Below are 20519 nucleotides of genomic sequence, written 5' to 3'. Positions count from 1 at the left end.
GAATGACTTGCCATTTCTTTGTGTCATGTTCAATTTATTTCATCAGTGTTTTATAGTTTTCAGAATACAAGTCTTTCACCTCTTTGGTTAGATTTGTTCCTAGGTATAGTATTGGGTTTTTGTGCAATTGTAAATGAACTGATTCCTTAATTTCTTTCTGCTGCTTCATCATCGGTGCACAGAAATGCAACTGATTTCTGTATGTCGATTTGGTATCCTGCAACTTTACAGCATCTTTCACAGTGCTAGAAGAAACAATCCTAAAATTTGTATGAAACCACAAAAGACGCCGAATACCCAAAGCAATCTTGACATAGAAGAGCAAAGCTGGCACAATTCTGGACTTCTGTAGTGATCAAAACAGTATGGTACTGGCATAAAAACACACACATTGATAAAGTAGGACAGAACAGAAAACCCAGAAATGAACTCACAACCATATGACCAATTAATCTGTAACCAAGCAGAAAAGACTATCCCACAGGAAAAAGACAGTCTCTTCAACAAATGGTGTGAAAACTGGAAGGCAGCACCACTTCCTTATATCATACACAAAAATAACTTCAAAATGGATTAAAGATCTAAATGTGAGACATTAGGAAGTCTAGTTAAAATCCTAGAGGAGAGCACAGGCAGTAGCCTCTTTGACACTGGCCATAGCAACTTCTTCTTAGATATGTCTCCTAAAGCATGGGAAAAAAAGCAAAAATAACCTATTGGGTTTACATCAAGATCAAAAGCTTCTTGCACAGTGAAGGAATCAATCAACAAAACTAAAAGGCAACCTACAGAATGGGAGAAGGTATTTGCAAATGACCTATCAGATAAAGGGTTAGTATCCAAACACTATAAAGAACTTCTCAAACTTAACCCCCATAAAATAAATAGGCAGAAGTAGGCAGAAGACATGAATAGACATTTTTCCAAGGAAGACCTCCAGACAGCTAACAGACACATGAAAAGATGCTCAACATCACTCATTGTCAGGAAATACAAATCAAAATCACCATGAATATCACCTCACACCTGTCAGAATGGCTAAAATTAACAACACAGGAAACAACAGGTGTTGGCAAGGATGCAGGAAAGGAGAACTCTCTTATACTGTTGGTGGGAATGCAAACTGGTACAGTCACTCTGGAGAACAGTATAGAGGTTCCTCAAAAAGTTAAGAATAGAAAACAACCCTATGATCCAGCAATCACACTACTAGGTATTTATCAAAGGATACAAAAATACTAATTAGAAGGGATACATTCAGCCTGATATTTATAACACCATTATGTACAGCCATTATGTACCATTATGGAATCAGCCTAAGTTCCATCAACTGATGAATGGATAAATAACAGATATATATATAATGGGGTGTGTGTGTGTGTGTGTGTGTGTGTGTGTGTGTATATATATATATATATATATATATATATATATATATATATATTATATATAAAATCTATAGAGAGGGGGGGATATTACTCAGCCATAAAAAAGAATGAAATCCTGCCATTTGCAATGACATGGATGGAGCTACAGAGTATTATGCTAAGTGAAATAAGTCAGAGAAAGACAAATACTATGATTTCACTCATATATTGAATTTAAGAAACAAAACAAACCAGCGGCGGGGGGGGGGGGGGGGGAGAGGGAGGCAAACCAGGGAGAAAATAAAGAGAGGTAGGCAAACCAAGAAACAAACAGACTGTTAATTCACCCCTGAGGTTGGGGGGGGGGGGGGGGGAGATGTGTAAATTAGGTGATGAGGATTAAGGAGGGTACTTGCTGTAATGAGTACTGGGTGTTGTATGGAAGTATTGATTCACTATATTATACACCTGAAACTAATATTACACTGTATGTTAACTAACTGGAATTTAAATAAAAACTTAACAAAAAACCTGGAGGACTACATTGGTTCTAAAAATACTAAGCAGATATAATAACCAAATGCAATTCACAAATCTTGATTGGATTCTGATTTTTAAAAGGTAGCTGTAAAAGATGTTTTTGACGATAGCAGAATTTTGACTATGGACTACACAGTAAATGATATTTGGGGATTATTAGGAGTGTTTTTGGTGGGAGTAATACCATTGTATTTATGTAGGAGAATATCCTTATATCAGGAGATCCAAGCTGAAGTATTTAGGGATGAAATATCAGATATCCAGAATGGATAGAGAGAAAGAGAGAGAAAGAATAAGTATCACTTTCCAATATACCACTTAGTAAAAGTTACTGAAAGAGATATTTCAGGAAGAAAAGAGAACTAGTGAAAATGGAATTTGGTAAAAGATTTCATATACAAACAGTGGTGGTGGGGTGGGGGGGTGGTCCTTAGGAAAACCACTCTGCTCTCAGTCCAGACCAAAGTGCAATAAGTTGGCCCTGTGAGAGAGACTCTCCAGGTAACACAAAACAAAATGATAGATTATCTGGTATTGTTGAATATTTTAAAATATGATTGCTAGTTTGATAGAACTGTTGGGATAATTAAAAACAAATAATTTGAATTATATAGAAAATCAAGAAAATAATAAAATGAATGAGGAATTATTAACATTAGGAAAAACAAAAAGTATGTGAGAATAAAAAAATAAGTGTGTTAATCTATTTGGAATCTTAGTGAGTGAATAATATTTATTGTTATTTAATGATAATGTAGATATTGACTAACGAAAGTTATGATGAAAACTATGTTAATGTGTAGGGAAAATATGGGGAAGAGTCTATAACAGCACTAAATCCTTTACAACCTGAAGGGCTAGCCAATAGGAAATAATCAAAATTCATAAATCAAGGAATGTTAATTTAACCATATTACTTAATAACACAAAAATTAATACTAAAGTAATAGATGAAAAAACCTTAAAGAGAACCAGGGGTTAGAGAGGGACAAGGAAGTGCTGTTTTTTGTCCATAAACCCTTTAGTATTATTTTTAAATAATCTTATACGTTAAAATTAACTTCCAAATATTTAATTTTTTAATTCAATAGGAATCTAATTAGAATATTCAAAGATCTAATGGAGAAACTATTGCATACTGCAGAGCAAAAATATGATGAGATGGAAACCATAAGTGGAAAAATAAAAGAAATTGAAGTCAGACTCCGAAAACCCCATTTATAAATAATAGCATTATATAAACGGTAAACCAGATGGAGAAGTCATAATATTTTTAAAACTTTCTTAAATTCATGAAAATTATTAGTTTTCAGATTAAATGGGATCAATGATCTTAGTCAAGATTGAAGTAGAAACTTTCATATCCACACATTTTTTAAGTTTCTGAACACAATAGAGAGATTTATAATCCTCCAGACTGAAATGAAGTTATGAACTTGTGGGATGGGTTGGAAATGCATTCCAGGGAAAGAGACACACCAGCAAAGGTCCAGAAGCAGAAAAACTAGAGGTTTTTTCAGAAGTAGGGAATAGTCCAGGTGGATGGCTAGGGTTTCGAATAAAGTCAGTGACTACAAAGGGAAATAAAACTAAATCTCTCACTAAGTGATCGGATAACTGCTAGCTTGCTTTCACATTCTGCAATGACAAGTCTGCCTTAGCTTTGATACCATTTTAGTTAGATAATAAGACTCACCACCAACATCATTTTGTTTATGAGACTTAAAAAGTATAGAATGCACAGCAAAATAAATGGTCTTTCTTTTTTTTCTCTTCCCTTCCTTCCTTCCCTCTGTCCTCCCTCTCTCCTTCCATCGCTTTCTTTCTTCCTTCTCTTCCTTCTCATCTTCCTTTCTTCCCTTCCTTTTCCATCTTCGTTCCTTTTTCTTCCCCCTCCCTTTATTCTTTTTGTTTGTTTTGCAATGATGACTATCATTTTCTCACTGCAAGTTGATCACAATTTAAGGATCCCGTTTTTATAGGGTAAGAAAAAAAAACTCCCGGTGGGGCTGTAAAAAATAAAACCAGCATTATGTTAGCACACTATCTACCTATAATATTTTCAAAAGAAAATTTATTTTTCATTCTTTATATTTTCTTCAGTAGTACTGATCAAAATTCTGGATAAATCCTAGAGTAGGTATTGCTACTTCAATGATGTGCCGAATTTAATTATTAGACATTATTCTGATCCATGAAATATTATTCAAGGGTATGAAAAAATTGTTCATCTAGTAAAATCTGATGCAGAGTAACTAAGCAAACATAAAAACTAAATTAAGGTCACATTATATAAAATCTCATTAAGCAAAAACAGACCAAAGTTAATCAAGTTGATTGCTAATAGGTCTCTCTACCATTTTCTGCCTCAGGGGTATGATGATGGCTACGGGGGTGAATATGATGACCAGACCTATGAGACTTATGATAACAGCTATGCCACCCAAACGCAAAGGTAAGGCATTTGCTGTCTAAAGCATCCTTGTCAGGATTATTTCTAATCCTGCTATTTTGTTTCTTGTATCAGGGTACCAGTTATATTATGTGAGAGTTTCTAGCAGTGGTTTTTCTCCATCGTCTCTCTAAATTACTAAATTGCTTACTAGACTGAGGTAAAAGAAAATAATCTAGCAATTGTTAATAATGGTAGTGTGTTGGGAAGCCTTGGTGGCTCAGTCAGTTCAGCGACGGACTCTTGATTTAAGCTCCAGATATGATCTCAGGGTTTCTGAGATCGAGCCTGCTAGGGATTCTCCCTCTCCCTCTGTCTGCTCCTCCCCAACTCATTTGCATGTGTGCGTCCTCTCTGTCTCTCAAAAAAATTTTAAAAATAATAGTAGTGTGTTATTTTAAGACTAGGTGATTATCATAACCACTAAACTCATTAAATAAGTTTTATGTAACAAAATACTGTTTGAGAAATTATTTTAGTAAATTCATAATTAACACAACAATGAAACACAAAGCACTTGCTCAATGGAGCTTTTTCCTCCTAAATGTAATTTTTAAAAAATACTTATGTATTTATTTGAAGGAGAGAGAGCATGCATGCCAGCAGGGGAGGGGCAGAGAGACAGAGGGAGAGAGAGAGTCCCAAGCAGGCTCTGTGCAATTAGAGCAGAGCCAGATGTGGGGCTTGATCTCAAGAACTGTAAGATCATGAACTGAGCTTACATGAACTTTGAAATCAAGAGTCAGATGTTTAACCAGCTGAGCCACCAGTCACCCCTGTAATTTTTATTTGTAAAACAAAAGATACAGGAATGCTTTTAGTGCTCTGAAAAGGGAAAATTTGTAAAACATCTTATGGAATGAATAATTTCTTTCCTATTTTGATGGATCTCTAAATCATTATTGACTATATCTCTTTAGATTGATTAAATTTGAAATATCAATGAATTTTTACTTCTTTAAAGTCATTTTTTTGAGGTAGTATTTACATACATTAAACTTTGCCCATTTAGGGTACAGAGTTTGTATGAGTTTGGCAAATGCAAACTATCAAGTGACCAACATCAAACTTAAGTTATAGGGCAATTTAGTCAGCCCCAAATGTTTTTTTATGGCTCTGTACAGCCAACTTTTCCCAGGCCCTGGAAACCACAATCAGTTTTTTGCCATTACACTTTTGACTTTTCTAGAATGTCATTTAAGTAGAAGTGATACAATATGTAGGCTTTGAGTCTGGCTTCTTTACTTAGCATGATGTACTTGATATTTATTTTATGTTTTTATGTGTATCAAATTTCTCTTCCTTTTCATTACTATGTAGTGCTTCATTGTTAGGATGTGCTATAGTTACTTCATTCATGGGTTGAAGGACATATAGGTCGTTTCTGTTTTACTTTTTTTTTCAATTATGTAAAAAAAATGGCATTAACAAATTCATTCTTAGAAAAATCAATCTTCTAAATATTTTTCTGAAAAAAAAAAGTTACAATTATCATGGGAAAGTAGGAGGAGTCCATATGACAGTTAAGTAATTCTTCACTACCTATAATTGATGGAAACCAATAAATTAATTGTTGCAAAATCATAGCATTGTCCATTTATTGATGAACTTTACTGGGACTCACAGAGATCTGGATGCTTCATTAAGTAATATTTGGAGGGGGGGTGACAAAGAAAGAAACAACTTTAAGGTCATTATGGAGTGGAGGAAATCTGCATGTACTGCATAAGGTGCATTTTGTATGGTCTGAAGGACAACATAGTGAAAGGCATGAAGGGAAATTCTACTTAGAATATTGTGGGCAATTAGGAAAAAGATGAGTGTGAACTGATACTTTTAAAGCTAAGCATAACATATCATTATAGAAATGACCATCTTCAATTTTGAGTAATTGGTTAATTCAAAGTATGTGAAATACAAGGGCTATCATGAGCTAAGGGTTTATATTATGGGTGATATCTTAATTGTCCCAATTGCATATTGAAACACAGCACAATTATTTAGGATGGGGGAAAGTTTTGCATCATGTTACAGACACTGAATATTGTATGCAAACTGGCTATATATTTATATAGCATCTGCTAATATTTTCAGTCAAATTATTAGCTCATTCTTGTATATTAGTGCATAAAAATGGTGGTAATACAGTTCTATAGCTTGTTTCAGAAATGATTTAGTAGAAAAAACAATTACCACTCACTAAAAACACAACTAGAACAGAGTAAAATAATTTCTTGATTTAGCTCTATAGAGCTACATTCAGCTGATAGAGATTTTGAAATAATTTTCTGAAAGCAAGAGACTTTCTGCATCTTTCTCTGGTGAGACTTAAATGGGCTTAACTGACCCTAAGACACAAGGAAGAAGAAAATTTGGGGATTAGAATAGCTTATTTTTGAACACTTAAAAAGTGAATGTTAGAAGAATTGAACTAAGTATGCATAAAAAGTAATAGAATAATTTCAGAAAAAAATTTCTCTTAATGAAGTATAATTTATATGTAAAAATATATTTTCTATGCACTTCTGTCTTCTTTTTTTCCCTTTCCTATCTATTCCACTTCCTATGGCTAAATTCATCCCATCCTCGTGGGCGCTGCTCAAAGCCAACACTTCCAAAAAAGTTTTTCTTAATCCTTTATTTGGGAATAGCCTGGTTTTGCTTTATCAGCACCATACATTTATTTCTCTATGGCACTTTCTCTCTCTGTCTTACATTTTAGTCATCACTTTTACTACTTTCCTAGAATCTTTGTCTCATACCTTCATGTCCCTCACAGTATCTAGTGTTGAGTCTTTCATAGGGTATTATTGAATAGATGATTGTTGAATACATGAATGTCAGACCTAATGCCTACCTACACTGTGAAGATACAAAATAAGAGCCTCTTGGGGTGCCTGGGTGACCCCATCACTTAAGTGTCTTGGTTTCGGCTCAGGTCGTAATCTTATGGCTTGTGGGTTTAAGCCCCACATCAAGCTCCACACTCTCAGCACGGAGCCTACTTGGGATTCTCTCCCTCCCTTTTTCTCTCTGTCCCTATCTCTCTCTTTATCTCAAAATATAGAAATAAACTTAAAAAAAATAGAGCCTCTCCCCTCAAAGGAGAATACAACATGCAAGATTCTATGTAATACATTTATTGACAAAATATTTATATATTTCTGAGATATCTTAGTGTTTAACCAGAAGTGATAAAGAAAACAGGTCATGAACTTAATTAAAATGATACTAATATTCTATGATACAATAATTATAAAATATCTATTTTGGTCAAAACATATCCTCGATATTGGTAGAGTATCTGGCACACTAGAGGTTCTCAGTAGAGATTTGTTTAATAAATGAACAAAAAATAAATGAATGCATTAATGAATGAATGAAATTAACAATGTCATTTCAGAAAACTCTGTGAAGAATTTTTAAATATAGTACCAATTTGTAATAGAAATGGATAAACACTGAGAAAATTCATGACATAATCTATTAAATTCCTATATTTAGATTATTTCTATCAATCCAACTATGCCAGCAGAAGGTAATATTAGCAGTTTAGTTAGATAAGAACTTATTAAATGATTATATGTGTCAGAGAGTATACTCGCCATGCAGTGACAACACTTATTTTTTGAAATTTTTAATTATATTTTAATATTTGCCCCTAACAATTTGTTTGAAGAGTCATTTGTGAGCTGTGTATATATTAAAATAACTATATTATAAGTGAAACAACTATAGAGTAACCAAGTATTAGAACTTATAAGTGAGAGAAAGTTTCTTTTTATAAGAATCAGTATAGAACTATTTCTCTTTAAAGTGGTGGCTCTTTAATTGGACTTTTAAAATTATGATTTGGATTTATGGAGGGAAATGGAGAAAGTTTCTAAAGTTGACTAAAGAGAAATATATGAGCATAAAACATCCCCATCATTTATAAACAATGTGAATATTATTTTGGCACTGTCATGGCCAAAATTAGAAGAAATTCCAATTTAGAATCTGAAAGCAAAATAGCGAATTATGTGTGGCTTAGCAGAATTGATATAAAAAATAAAAATCTTTACAGAAAGTGGTCTTTAAATGACTAGTCGGCACAGGTGAATACAGAATTTGTAGAAATTATAGAGTAGAATCTGTCAGGTACCTAAATGGAGTAATTATATCATCTTCAATAGAGAGTCTAAGGGAAGTTCACAAGGTAACACACTAGAAAGGTTCACCTGGAGTTCAGAAGCTATAACAACTTTAATTAATCCCCAGTTGTCTTGTAAGGTGTCGTTAGTTCTGGAAATTTTCAAATGGATCAGAAAAGGGACTTCTCTGAAGATTCCTTAGGAGGCAGCTCAACATAAATGACATATTAAGGACTGGTAAAGAGGACGATGATATCACGGGTCTTGGACCATCTTTTTCTCTTGCTCTGTGTCTATGAGAATAAAAACTTAAAAAAAATATGGATTGATGAGTTTATTATGCAAGCATCAACTTGCAGTATTAGTATTGCAGTTTCCAGGGGAACTCAATTATTGAAGTCTTTGGATTAAGACAAGTTACATCCTGTGATTAACAACTTTAATTGGACTAAATATTAAATTCTGTCCATGTTCTCAAGCCCCATTTTTTATGTACTCCTCAAAGTCATTAACATTTTCAGAGATCAATCTTCTGAAATTATGTAAATTCATAAGGTTTTACCAACCAATTGACTTTTCTCAATGCTCAAATTTTCAGCAAGAATCTATACCAAACCAAAGCCATAGATGTAGGAAAAAAAATTTATTGGCATGCACTTAAGCTCAAATAGTAATATTGCAAATGAAAATGAAAAGACCAATTTTGATCATGGATTCTAAGGGCAATTTAATTTGGGTGTGAAATGTTAAGAAACTATAATTTTCCAGTGTAAATCTTTTTTTTTTTAGATAGTTGAGCTCTTTTTTTATTGTTTCATTTCTACATTTAATTCTGAATTAAAAAAATTGTTTATTTGTTTTGGTTTAGTATTTATAGTCCTTCTGTAGTGATAGCAATATAGTTCGTTTTGCTTGAATATTACATCTACCCTTTGCACCTGGGACGGAACTATATATTTTCTTTACAGGTTCTTAAACCCTAATTGGAATATTTCCCTTTATTCTATTTTTTTAAGTTAAATTCAATTTAGTTAACATATAGTGTAGTATTGGTTTCAGGAGAATTTAGCAATTCATCACTTACACACAACACCCAGTGCTCATCCCAACAAGTGCCCTCTTTAATGTACATCACCCATGTAGCCCATCCCCCCACCCACTTCCTCTCCAGCAACCCTCAGTTTGTTCTCTGTATTTAAGAGTCTCTTATGGCTTGCCCCCCTCTCTGTTTTTATCTTATTTTATTTCCCCTTCCCTTCCCCTATGTTCATCTGTTTTGTTTCTTAAATTCCACATATGAGTGAAATCAAATTGTCTTTCTCTGATTCACTTTTGCTTAGTATAATACGCTTGCTTTAGTTCCATCCACATTGTTGCAAATGTCAAGATTTCATTCTTTTCGATTGCTGAGTAGTATTCCATTGTATATATACACAACACATCTTCTGTATCCATTCATCCATCGATGGACATTTGGGCTCTTTCCATATTTTAGCTATTGTTGATAGTGCTGCTATAAACATTGGGGTACATGTGTCCCTTCGAAACAGCATACCTGTGTCCCTTGGATAAATACCTAGTAGTGGAATTGCTGGGTCATAGGGTAGTTCTATTTTTAATTTTTTGAGGAACCTCCATACTGTTTTCCAGAGTGGCTGCACCAGTTTGCATTCCCACCAGCAATGCAAAAGAGATCCTCTTTCTCTGCATCCTCTCCAACATCTGTTATTGCCTGAGTTGTTAATGTTAGCCATTCTGACAGGTGTGAGGTAGTATCTCATTGTGGTTTTGATTTGTATTTCCCTGATGGTGAGTGATGTTGAGTATCTTTTCGTGCGTCTGTTAGCCATCTGGATGTCTTCTTTGGAAAAGTGTCTATTTGCATCTTCTGCCCATTTCTTCACTGGATTCTTTGTTTTTTGGGTGTTCAGTTTGATAAGTTCTTCATAGATTTGGGATACTAACCCTTTATCCTATATGTCATTTGCCAATATCTTTGCCCATTCTGTCGGTTGCCTTTTAGCCAGTTGCCGTCAGCCAAGGTCAAAGAGGTTGCTACAGTTTTCTTCACTAGGATTTTGATGGTTTCCTGTCTTACATTTCCTGTCTTTCATCCATGTTGAATTTATTTTTGTGTGTGGTGTAAGAAAGTGGTCCAAGTTCATTCTTCTGCATGCCACTGTCCAGTTTTCCCAACACCATTTGCTGCAGAGACTGTCTTTTTTCCTTTGTAAATCTTTAACTTCAGATTTGTATAATAGGCAAAATATCAAAATGGAAGACTTTGCTTTCCTTAATTCATGAATCAGGTGAGGAATTCACTAGGAAAAGGATCTTATTTTCTGTAAATTCCAAGTGACTGTGCTAGGAGAGCAAATATACATCTCTTTCTGATATTTAAGTTCTCAAAGTTTTCTAGAATGAAGACCCTTTTTTGAATACCTGTATTGGTCAGGGTCCACACAGTAGGGGGGGAAATTACTCTTAAATTAGGATAATTTGAGAAAAGTTTAATAAGAGAACTATTTTCACAAGCAGAGTATAGGGAAACCACAAGAGACAATACGATGCCCTGGCACTAGTATCCTTGGGGCAAGGTGTTTGTCACCGAAATTTGTTTTGAGAGGAAACAGAGAATACTATTTGGAGAGGCCTCCTGACAGGAACTCAGACTTCTGATTCAGAATGGTAGCTCTGGTCATCCCACAAAGAGAAAAGTTCAGGGAGTTAACGCCCTGACCTCACTTTCCTCCCTCCTTCCAGTCTCCTACTCTTGGTCTTATTGGTTGAATACATTAGGAGGCAGAAGACAAGAAATCTAGTATATGGAGTTGCTGTTAGTCATCCCCAGAGTACAGAGCAGGCTGGAGAGAAGAATGGAAGTGGGTAGGCAAAGGGAAGAGAGCCAGCACAGCATACAAAAATTGTATCATACACTCAACAACTAATAATTGTACATATTAATGTCAGTTGCTTGAAGATGTAAATAATGACTTGAATCATTATGGAAACAGTAATGCTTTTAAATGAATTCATATTTTATTAATGAGAAAGCATCTACATACTTAAAAAAAGAATACACAGTGACCGTACAAATGTACATTTGGTGAACCAATGGGTTCTTGGACTCCTTCGCATAATTTCTTGGCTCCTCAAGGGTCAGAGCCCACACAATGGGAACCAGTGCTGTGTTGTTCAGAGACTACTTGAAACTAATGATTCATAATAACTAACATTAGTTTTGGCCTAGCCGTTGTGTTAATTGTTTAGACCAATTTGTCTCATTTAATCCTTGCAGTAACATTTGAGGCAGAAAGAACTGAAGCTTAAAAATGTCAAGTGATTTTCCCAAGTTCATTCAGGTAGTAAATGTTGGATTCAAAATCACATCTTCTAGCTCCAGACGCCTTATACATAAAGACTAATAGTGTCTGAAAATACTAAATCAATTCATTGAGTCAACAGATTTTGTTATTACCTGAACAAGCCACAGAGAATATGCATTTAATATAATAAAAATGTAGTAAGTCATTTGCATGCTTTTCAAAAGGTTCTGACAAAAGGATAATTTCAAGCAAGAAAAACCATGTGTTTAGGCTATAAATTTAATGCGATCCCTGTATTTGATACTAAGAGTCTATGGAAGCCCTTCTAATGAAAATGTAAGTGTAAGTCACTGCAGTTATCCAGTAATTTAATAAAAGTTATCATATTAAGTATATAACAGCTTTTCCTATTCATTTAAGTGGTACTATTCACTATAAAATGACTCACCCTCATTTTGTAATTCAATTCTCCTATGTTTCAAACTATAGTCAATGATGAGATTGAATTTACAAAAGGTTATTGGATTTGAGATATTTTCCCAGTTATTCTACAAGTTAGTTGTATTTTCATGCCATCTACAGACCTCTGCATGCATGAACAGTGGATTGGCTACTGCTTGGATTTACTTCAACAAAGTGAGAATCCAGCTCTTGATACTCACTATTTTTTTGTCCTCATCTGGAATACTTATTTTAGGCATCTAGGATACTTGCTGTTGATTTTAAGGAAGAATGTGTTTTCGCAAATTATCCATTTATTGCATTTGTTGATTTTTTATTACTATAAGATTAATTTTGATAACTACTTCCTAAATAATCAATTTGTATTTAAAATATAAAGGGCAATAAAGGGCACCTGGGTGGCTCAGTTGGTTGAGCCTCCGACTTAGGCTCAGGTCACAATCTCACAGTCTGTGAGTTCGAGCCCCGTGTTGGGCTCTGTGCTGACAGCTCAGAGCCTGAAGCCTGCTTCAGATTCTGTGTCTCCTCTCCATGACCCTCCCCCTCTTGCACTCTGCCCCTCTCTCTCACTGTCTCCCACAAACATGAATAAGCATCAAAAAAAAATTTAAATACACAATGATATATCTTTTGCAAGACTTTAATAAGAAAAGCTAGAAAACTATTTTCCCTAGTCATTTGAATGATGAGTCTCCCAAGAAAACTTAAGGAAGTGTCCCAGTTAGTAACTGAAACCTGTTTAATCATTTACTGAGATAAGGATATGTCAGCATGTCAGTCATTTCTTCTCAGCAGATTACCTTATAACTGGAGACACGCCTCAACTAGAAACAGGAAAGTATTAGGCAAACCATCTGCAGTCAGAGCTTTGGAAAAGGGAGCTGTTAGATCATCGTAGACTCTTGAAGAACCTGATGTGTTGCAAAGTCTAGTATTAAGGCCAGTTAAAGAGCCTAAGATGAAATTCTGACTTCAATAGTAATTAAAGATACTTAGCTCCACCAAAAGAAAAAAAAACATATTTAGGGGCGCCTGGGTGGCTCAGTTGGTTAAACATCCAACTTTGGCTCAGATCATGATCTCACCATTCATGAGTTCAAGCCTCACATGGGTCTTGCTGCTATCAGCACAAAGCCCACTTTGGGTTCTCTGTTCCCCTCTCTCCCTGCCCCTCCCTCACTTGCTCTCTCTCTCTCTCTCTCTCTCCCCCAGAAATAAACATTTTTTAAAAAATAAAAACATATTTAACAGGTAGTTATCAACATATTTAGGGGTCACAAATGCTCACAAGTGTATATAATTGTCAAGGTGCAACAATAAGGAGTAGTGGAGACTGGCAAACTGGAAAGTGCATGCTCTGTTGAAGGCAACTATCTTCTGTTCAAGTTTAGGATATCATGGGCATATAGTTCATGTAGAGTAAAGGGTACAGGGGTGTTAGATGTTTTTGCCCATGAAATCCTGTTTTCCAGTTACTGTTGCTGCATAACAAACCATCCAAAAGCCAAGTGGTATAAAATAACCACCTTTACCATGCTCTCTTATAATTGAGGATTTTGTATATCAGGAATTCTAACAAGGCACAGCAGGGTGTCCTGTTTCTTCTCCCCTACATCTGGAGCCTCTCAGCAAGAAGGCTCAAAAGGTAAGGGTAACTCAATGGCTGGGATATGGAATCATCTGGAGATTCTTCTCTCATCTCTCTGGCAGCTGATGCTGGATATCAGCTGATACCTAAATTGGGACCACTGCTTAGAATGCTCATGTAGTATTCCACATTGCTTAGCTTCCTCACAGCATGGCAGCTTAAAGCACCAGATTTGAGTACTCCACAGAACAGAACAGAAGCTGCATTGTCTTTTATGACTTAGCGTCATTCTGTCAGTCCATCCAGATTCAAGAGAAAGGATATGAGACTTCACCAGTCACTGGGGAATGGGAATGGTTCAAGGATAGAAAATGATGTTGTATCCATTTTTTGAAAATGGAACTTGCCACATCAGTTTTTCAATGCAATGCCCTGATGTTTTAAATGTCGGCAACTAATTTTTGAAAGTTAAACACTATAGAGACTAAAGCAAATATAACTGTGGGTAGCCAGGTCATTGTTTTCTAAATTCTGTTCTACACAAAATAAGCAAGATAGAGAAGTCAGTATCCAGAAAATGCTTCCAAGGGCACAGTAATAAAAGAGTCCTTCAAAATGGTTATTTGGGGGCACCTAGGTGGCTCAGTCAGTTGAGCAACTGATTTCAGCTCAGATCATGATCTCACAGTCTGTGGGTTTGAGCCCCACATCAGGCTCTGTGCTGACAGCTTAGAGCCTGGGGCCTGCTTCAGATTCTGTGTCTTCCCCCCTCTCTCTGCCCTTCTACTGCTCACACTCTGTCTCTCTTTGTCTCTGTCTCTCTCTCTCTTTCAAAAATAAATAAACATAATTTTTTTTTTTAAATGGCTATTTGAGGGCACTATATGGTCCATGAAGGATGTCCTAAAGTCCAGGAGTAGACTCTTTGGAGACCATTAGTGAAGAAGACAGACATGCAAATAAACATGTAGCATGTGATAAGTACTTACGCTAGAAAGAGGTGCCAGAGTATATGAGAGAACATAGAAGCCATCAAGTAGACAGTTACAAGAAAGTACCAGAAGCTTCTTTTTTTTTTTTTTTTTTGAGGGAGGGAGGGAGAGAGAGTGCGTATGCAAGTGGGGGAGAGGGGAAGAGGGAGAGAGAGAATCTTAAGCAGGCTCCGTGCTCTGTGTGGAGCCAGATGTGGGGCTCAATCCCATGACCCTGGGATCATGATCTGAGCCGAAATCCAGAGTTGGACGCTCAACCAACCAAGTCCCCCAAACGCCCCCAGAAGTTTTCTTAAAAAGAACTGATGCCAAGCTGTGATTTAACTGGGTAAATAAAATTTAGCCAGACAAAGGTATGTACAAAGACAAAGATATGAGAATATAATTAATTACTAAAGAACTACATGTCCTTCAGGTGACCTAAGATACTCAAGAATGGTAGAGCATTTAGCTAAAATGATAGGAAAGGAACAGGAAAGCCTAGATATAGCACTCAGATGTACAAAAAGAATGATTTTTGGATAGAGTTTGAGGTTGTTATCATATCTAACAGTTGGCAAAACCAAATTCATCTTTGGTGACGGTTATGATCATCCTTTTTTTGCATCAGCCTGATTTGGTCATTTGAGCTCAGCAAGTTCTCTATTAGTTGCTATTCCATCCTTTTTCTAAATGATCTTCCTGTGCTTTCATTGCTGTCTTTTGTTTTTCAATCAGTTTGCACTTAAATTAACCAAAAAAACAAAAACCAAACAAACAACAACAACAACAACAAAACAGTCTTACTTTATTGCACTTGAACACTGGTAATGAGAGAAGGGAGGTATTTTTCTTGAAACACCCATGGTCAAGATGAAAAATATGGACTTTGTGATCTTGAAACTGTAGAGTAGGGGAGAGAAAAAAAAAAACATACAGGACACTTTAGATCCCTGGAGAACCTCAGAAAAGGAAACAATTTATCTCAGATGCATGTGGAATAGAGCCAAAATAAGATACATATGTTAGTAATTCCCCATAACTAGATTCCCCTTTATAATAATCTCAACACCTTATTTTACTGTTTCATTAAAGCTTTTTATAAAGAGCTATTTTCTAGGGGCTAGAAGGAGAACAGTGAACTATATGGTATATGTAAGTACAGGTATATGTAACTATTCCATAGTTACAATACTGTGGACTAGATGTTTCATATTCAGAACTAATTATATTTTATAAAGGTAATACAACACATAAATTATATGTTGCATCTGGGCCAAAAATATATATTCATCTCATTGTATTGAAATAAATGAGTGACTATAGTAGGCAGGACATAAATAGCTATAAATAGCTAATCATTTTAGATAAGAATTTTGTTGCCTAATGATTTCGACACTCAGTTGAAGAAAAATTGGCAGTTCAGAGTTTTCGGATTTAGAATTCAAGTGCTATAAGTAATTGTGAATTAGTATTATATAATATTCAGTAAGACCAAATTATAGATGTGTGAAAAAAGCAAGAGAGGAGTGTGAAGGGCTAGTCAGGAAACACTTGACCATTTCTAAAATAATACAGAGCAGCTGCTATATGCAGAGGCCTATACTGAATATTTCATAACATTATCACATGAGGTAGACAGCTTAATCCTCAGATCACAAAGAAACTAGGTTTCCAATGTTTACCTTGCCCAGGCCTAGACAAGGTTCAAACTGATTTGTGTACAATTCCAAAGACGGGGTACTTTGTACTAATACCATAGTGCTCACACTTCAGCTTATTAGGAAACTCTTAAACTGAAGTAATATCTTCTCCCCTGTAATCTCCATTTATATATATTGACCAGTAATCAGCTTGTGAAGCTACACATAATAAATCATTTTGGTCCACATACCAGCCTTTATGAAGATAATGTCCCTCTATCAATATCCAGAATGTGATAGAATGCATTCTTGGCTAAGATTCCGCACCCTCCCTAAGTTCACACCCTCTGCTCTGTGATTTTTCAGTGTCTCTCATAAAAGAGACAGAGTGTTTGCCTCCTCATTATCCTGTATCTTTCTTTGACTAATGGAATAATGTCACCTCTGAGCCTACACATTAAGAGGACTATGCATTTCCCACTTGCTCTCTTGCTATTGCCAGAATAACTTCTCTAGATAGCTATTAGGCCCTTAGTCTTGGCTCCAGAATGAAATGGGGAGTCTGCACCTCAAGGAGTCCAATCCCAGTTCTATCTAAGCTTGAAACAGAGCCCCCAGTGATCCCAGCCTCTGGGAAACCTCTAGCCAAACAAAAACACACGACCTAAACAATTATCTCTTAGTGCATGATATTAATGTTTTGTAATTGTTTGTTAAGCTACATTATTGTACCAGTAACATGTACTATCCAAGGTCAGTACTCACATAGAATGGTTTTCCTCAACTGTTGTCTCCGGTTGACTCCAAGTATGGAGTCCAATGACTCCAGTTGTCCAAGTATCCATCCTGAGGTGTGGCACAGTGATCTCAATACGTTACATCAGAGGAGAATTGCCTGGTGCAAAGCAGTGACATGATTACATCCTGTATAATAATGCTTCTTATTTTAAAGCACTTCAACATCATCTGACCATTGTCATATCATTGGGTTTTATTGAATTTGTTTTCAACTGAAAACCTAGGTTCTTCCTAAATGAACTTCTGTCAAGCCAGTTCTCACACCAGCCTGCATCTTTGCAATTGATTTTTTTTTAACCTAAACGCAGAAGTGTACATTTATCTCTGTGACATTTCACCTTGTTCTTGAGTCCTTCTATTGTTGATTTTGAACTACTTTTTTGAATACTCATTCTGAAAGTCAGAATATTAGCTATATTTCTTAGCACATCTTATATTTCTTTATCAAGTACTTTTCAAAAAAATTTTTTTAGAAAAACAGAGTACCAAGGACATAGTTCAGTAGCAACCTTTAAATTGACATTGACCACTAATTCAAATTCTGCTTGAATAGTTGTAAACATAGCCACAAATCTACATGGCTGTACTGTCAGGCAGCATACAAACTATTCACAAAGAAATTATGTAGTATTTTAAAACTATTCATTTACTCAACAAGCATTCATTGAATGTCACTATTTTGTACCTATATATTCAAAACAAAAAAGGCATAGCCCGGTTGTTGATTTATACACAATTAGTGCAGTTTGTTTTTTGGGGTTTTTTTGTCTTTATTTTATTTTATTTTATTTTAATTTTATTTTTTACAAAATATGATCCTGGACTTCTGCATGAGAAACACCTGCAAATGAAATTGCAGATCTTGGGGTCTTGCGTCTTTGTGATGCTTATGCACACTAGGTATTGAGAGTCCTTGAGCTAAAGGAAGAGACAGAATTTAAAGAAAATCCTCATTCAATGAGAGCTGCTCTACATGAAGATGCCAGCAAGGCAAATGGGAAGGGGTAACACCTTGCCTGGGAGGCCAGGTAATGCTTTAATAAGCCAACCATTGAGTTAGACCCCAAGAGGATGATGGATACCTTCTTTAGTGAAGAAGTAGAGGAAGTCCCATCTAGATTGAAGGGTACCATGGTCAGGGGAATGGGGTGATGAAATGATTCATGATTTTGGGAGACATTCTACTATGTCAGGGTGTAGGGTTTGGTAACAGGGGAGTGATGAGGAAAAGGCTAGATAGGTCATTAAAATGTAGATACAAAAGGGACTTGTATGCCATACTAAAGAATTACCACTCACAGTCTGGGATTAGAGAAAACGGAAACATGAAAATACACAATTACAATTCAGTTCACAGCATGCCACAAGGATGGTGCACAGAGACACAGCCTCACCTGACTTTAGTTAAATATTGAGAGTTTCTGGAAGAATGTGGCTTTGTTTCCTCACATAAAGAAAGACTTGTCAAAACAGAATCATTGTTATTAATTTATATACTTTCCCCAGACTTTGTTTTATTTATTTAAATTTCCAAAGTCTGGTACATGAAAATAATCCTTTAATAAGTAAAAAGTGGTTCTGGAACATTATGCAATAGAGGTGAGATTCCATTTCCAATTTGAATGGGGAAGAATATAAATCACCATTAACACATAGCCATAGTGCAGTTTGCACCAATGAATTCAGTCTCAAAGTCAACTAGAATAGAGTACTGAAATAATTAGAAATTATACTGATGTTTACAGAGCTGAAATCTTACTGATATACATGAATTATGATTCAGCCAAAAAACTAATGTGTATACAGTTGGAATTATGTCCATTTCAAACTAGGGTTCAATAACTTCTATGTATTTGTACCAAAAGCATGTAACAGCTCATTTAATAATGTCATGTATCACTGAGCCTAATTAATCAGTCACTTGAAGGTCTTATTTATAGAAAATAATTGCTATGTTCTAATGATAATTCCATGCAAAAAAACCCCAGAAGATTAATGTTTTTGTTATAAAATTGCTCACCCTTCATTTATGTAATAAAGGGTCAAAGTAAGCAAAAAATACAAGCTGAATTGGAAAAAAATGATTAAAGAGAGTCTATAAAAATAGACCATTTTTAGAAATGTATGTGTAGTGTTGAATCCAGAAAGCAAAAGTATATCTAAATGTATTTCTCTCTCTCATTTGGAGCATGAGGTTGTACTCTCAAAATACCCATTTTCTATAAAGTAGATCATTGCAAAGCTGATCATAATTCTACACTAGATGCCTTATATGGACCATCTATCTTGATCATTAATCTATGAGCAGAACAAATATGTCACTTCCCTCATGAATAATCAGCCTATATTTCATCCTGTGAACATTAAATACCATCAACTGAAACTTAAGAGGGCATGTATGGTTATTTCATGTTTCAGAGTATTTCAAGAAGATGAAATCTCTATCAGCATTGCAACCTTTATGAATATGAAAAAGGGGAACTTTATGTCTGTGCCTTTATTGATTGGACAATTACCCATTATTAATATTTACTAAGTGCCTGATATGTACCAGGCACTTATCATGGGGCTGTCTCAGGTTATCTCATTAATACTTGAGGTAAATATTATTATTGCCATATTAAAGGTGAAGAAACTGGAGTTCAGAGAGATTAAATGATTTGTCCAAGATGACACAGTCAATGAAAATGGAAAATAGCAGCTTTCAGTGTTCAGTTCAAATACTTTTTTTTCTGTATTCTGTGTATCATTTCTATAAGAAATACTGATTTTCCTCCAAATGGATCCAAGAATGGATTGTGGACTTTTTCTGTCTCATAACAAGTTACCTTTGAGTGAGAGATTTATATCTTTGACTTTCTTAAAATAAATTGTCCAGGATAACTGCGAAGGGTTATTTGTTCTCTCTCTCTCTCTCTCTCTCTCCCTCCCTCCCTCCCTCGCCCCCTCCCTCCATGCTCAATGTATTTGGTTTACCAGTTAATCTTGCAAGGCACAAATTTATATTCTATTTATAAACAAATACGGCCACTCTATAACACAATACTTTTCTGTGTAACACTATTGGTTGGATTGAATGAATGAAATCAATGAATGAATTTCAAAAATATTTTAAACTATGCAAATTTGATGGAATTCCAAAGATACTTTAGAAATACATATGTATCTAAAGCATTGATCTTCTCCCTTGTTAGAACTCTGTGAAAGCCAACATTTCCATGCTGACATTTGAGCATGAA

At 35.3% G+C, this 20519-nt stretch overlaps 1 protein-coding gene across 12 annotated transcripts in view; it reads left to right on the top strand.

Moving 5' to 3' along the window:
- The window catches only part of KHDRBS2 (KH RNA binding domain containing, signal transduction associated 2), a 593528-nt gene that overhangs the window by 537898 nt on the left and 35111 nt on the right, over nt 1–20519 (top strand). For all 12 annotated transcript variants that reach the window (XR_009263055.1, XR_009263054.1, XR_009263053.1 and 9 more), the window contains exon 7: nt 4280–4362. Coding sequence is in view for 9 of the 12 variants with exons in the window: in XM_058734346.1 (XP_058590329.1) it covers nt 4280–4362 (83 nt within the window). In the remaining 3 variants the exon portion in view is untranslated. The remainder of the gene's footprint in view (nt 1–4279; nt 4363–20519) is intronic.

This window comes from Neofelis nebulosa, chromosome 6 (genome assembly GCF_028018385.1).
Source record: "Neofelis nebulosa isolate mNeoNeb1 chromosome 6, mNeoNeb1.pri, whole genome shotgun sequence".
Taxonomy (NCBI): domain Eukaryota; kingdom Metazoa; phylum Chordata; class Mammalia; order Carnivora; family Felidae; genus Neofelis; species Neofelis nebulosa.
Note: the sequence above shows the minus strand (reverse complement) of the source record. Positions and strands in the feature narration are given on the sequence as shown.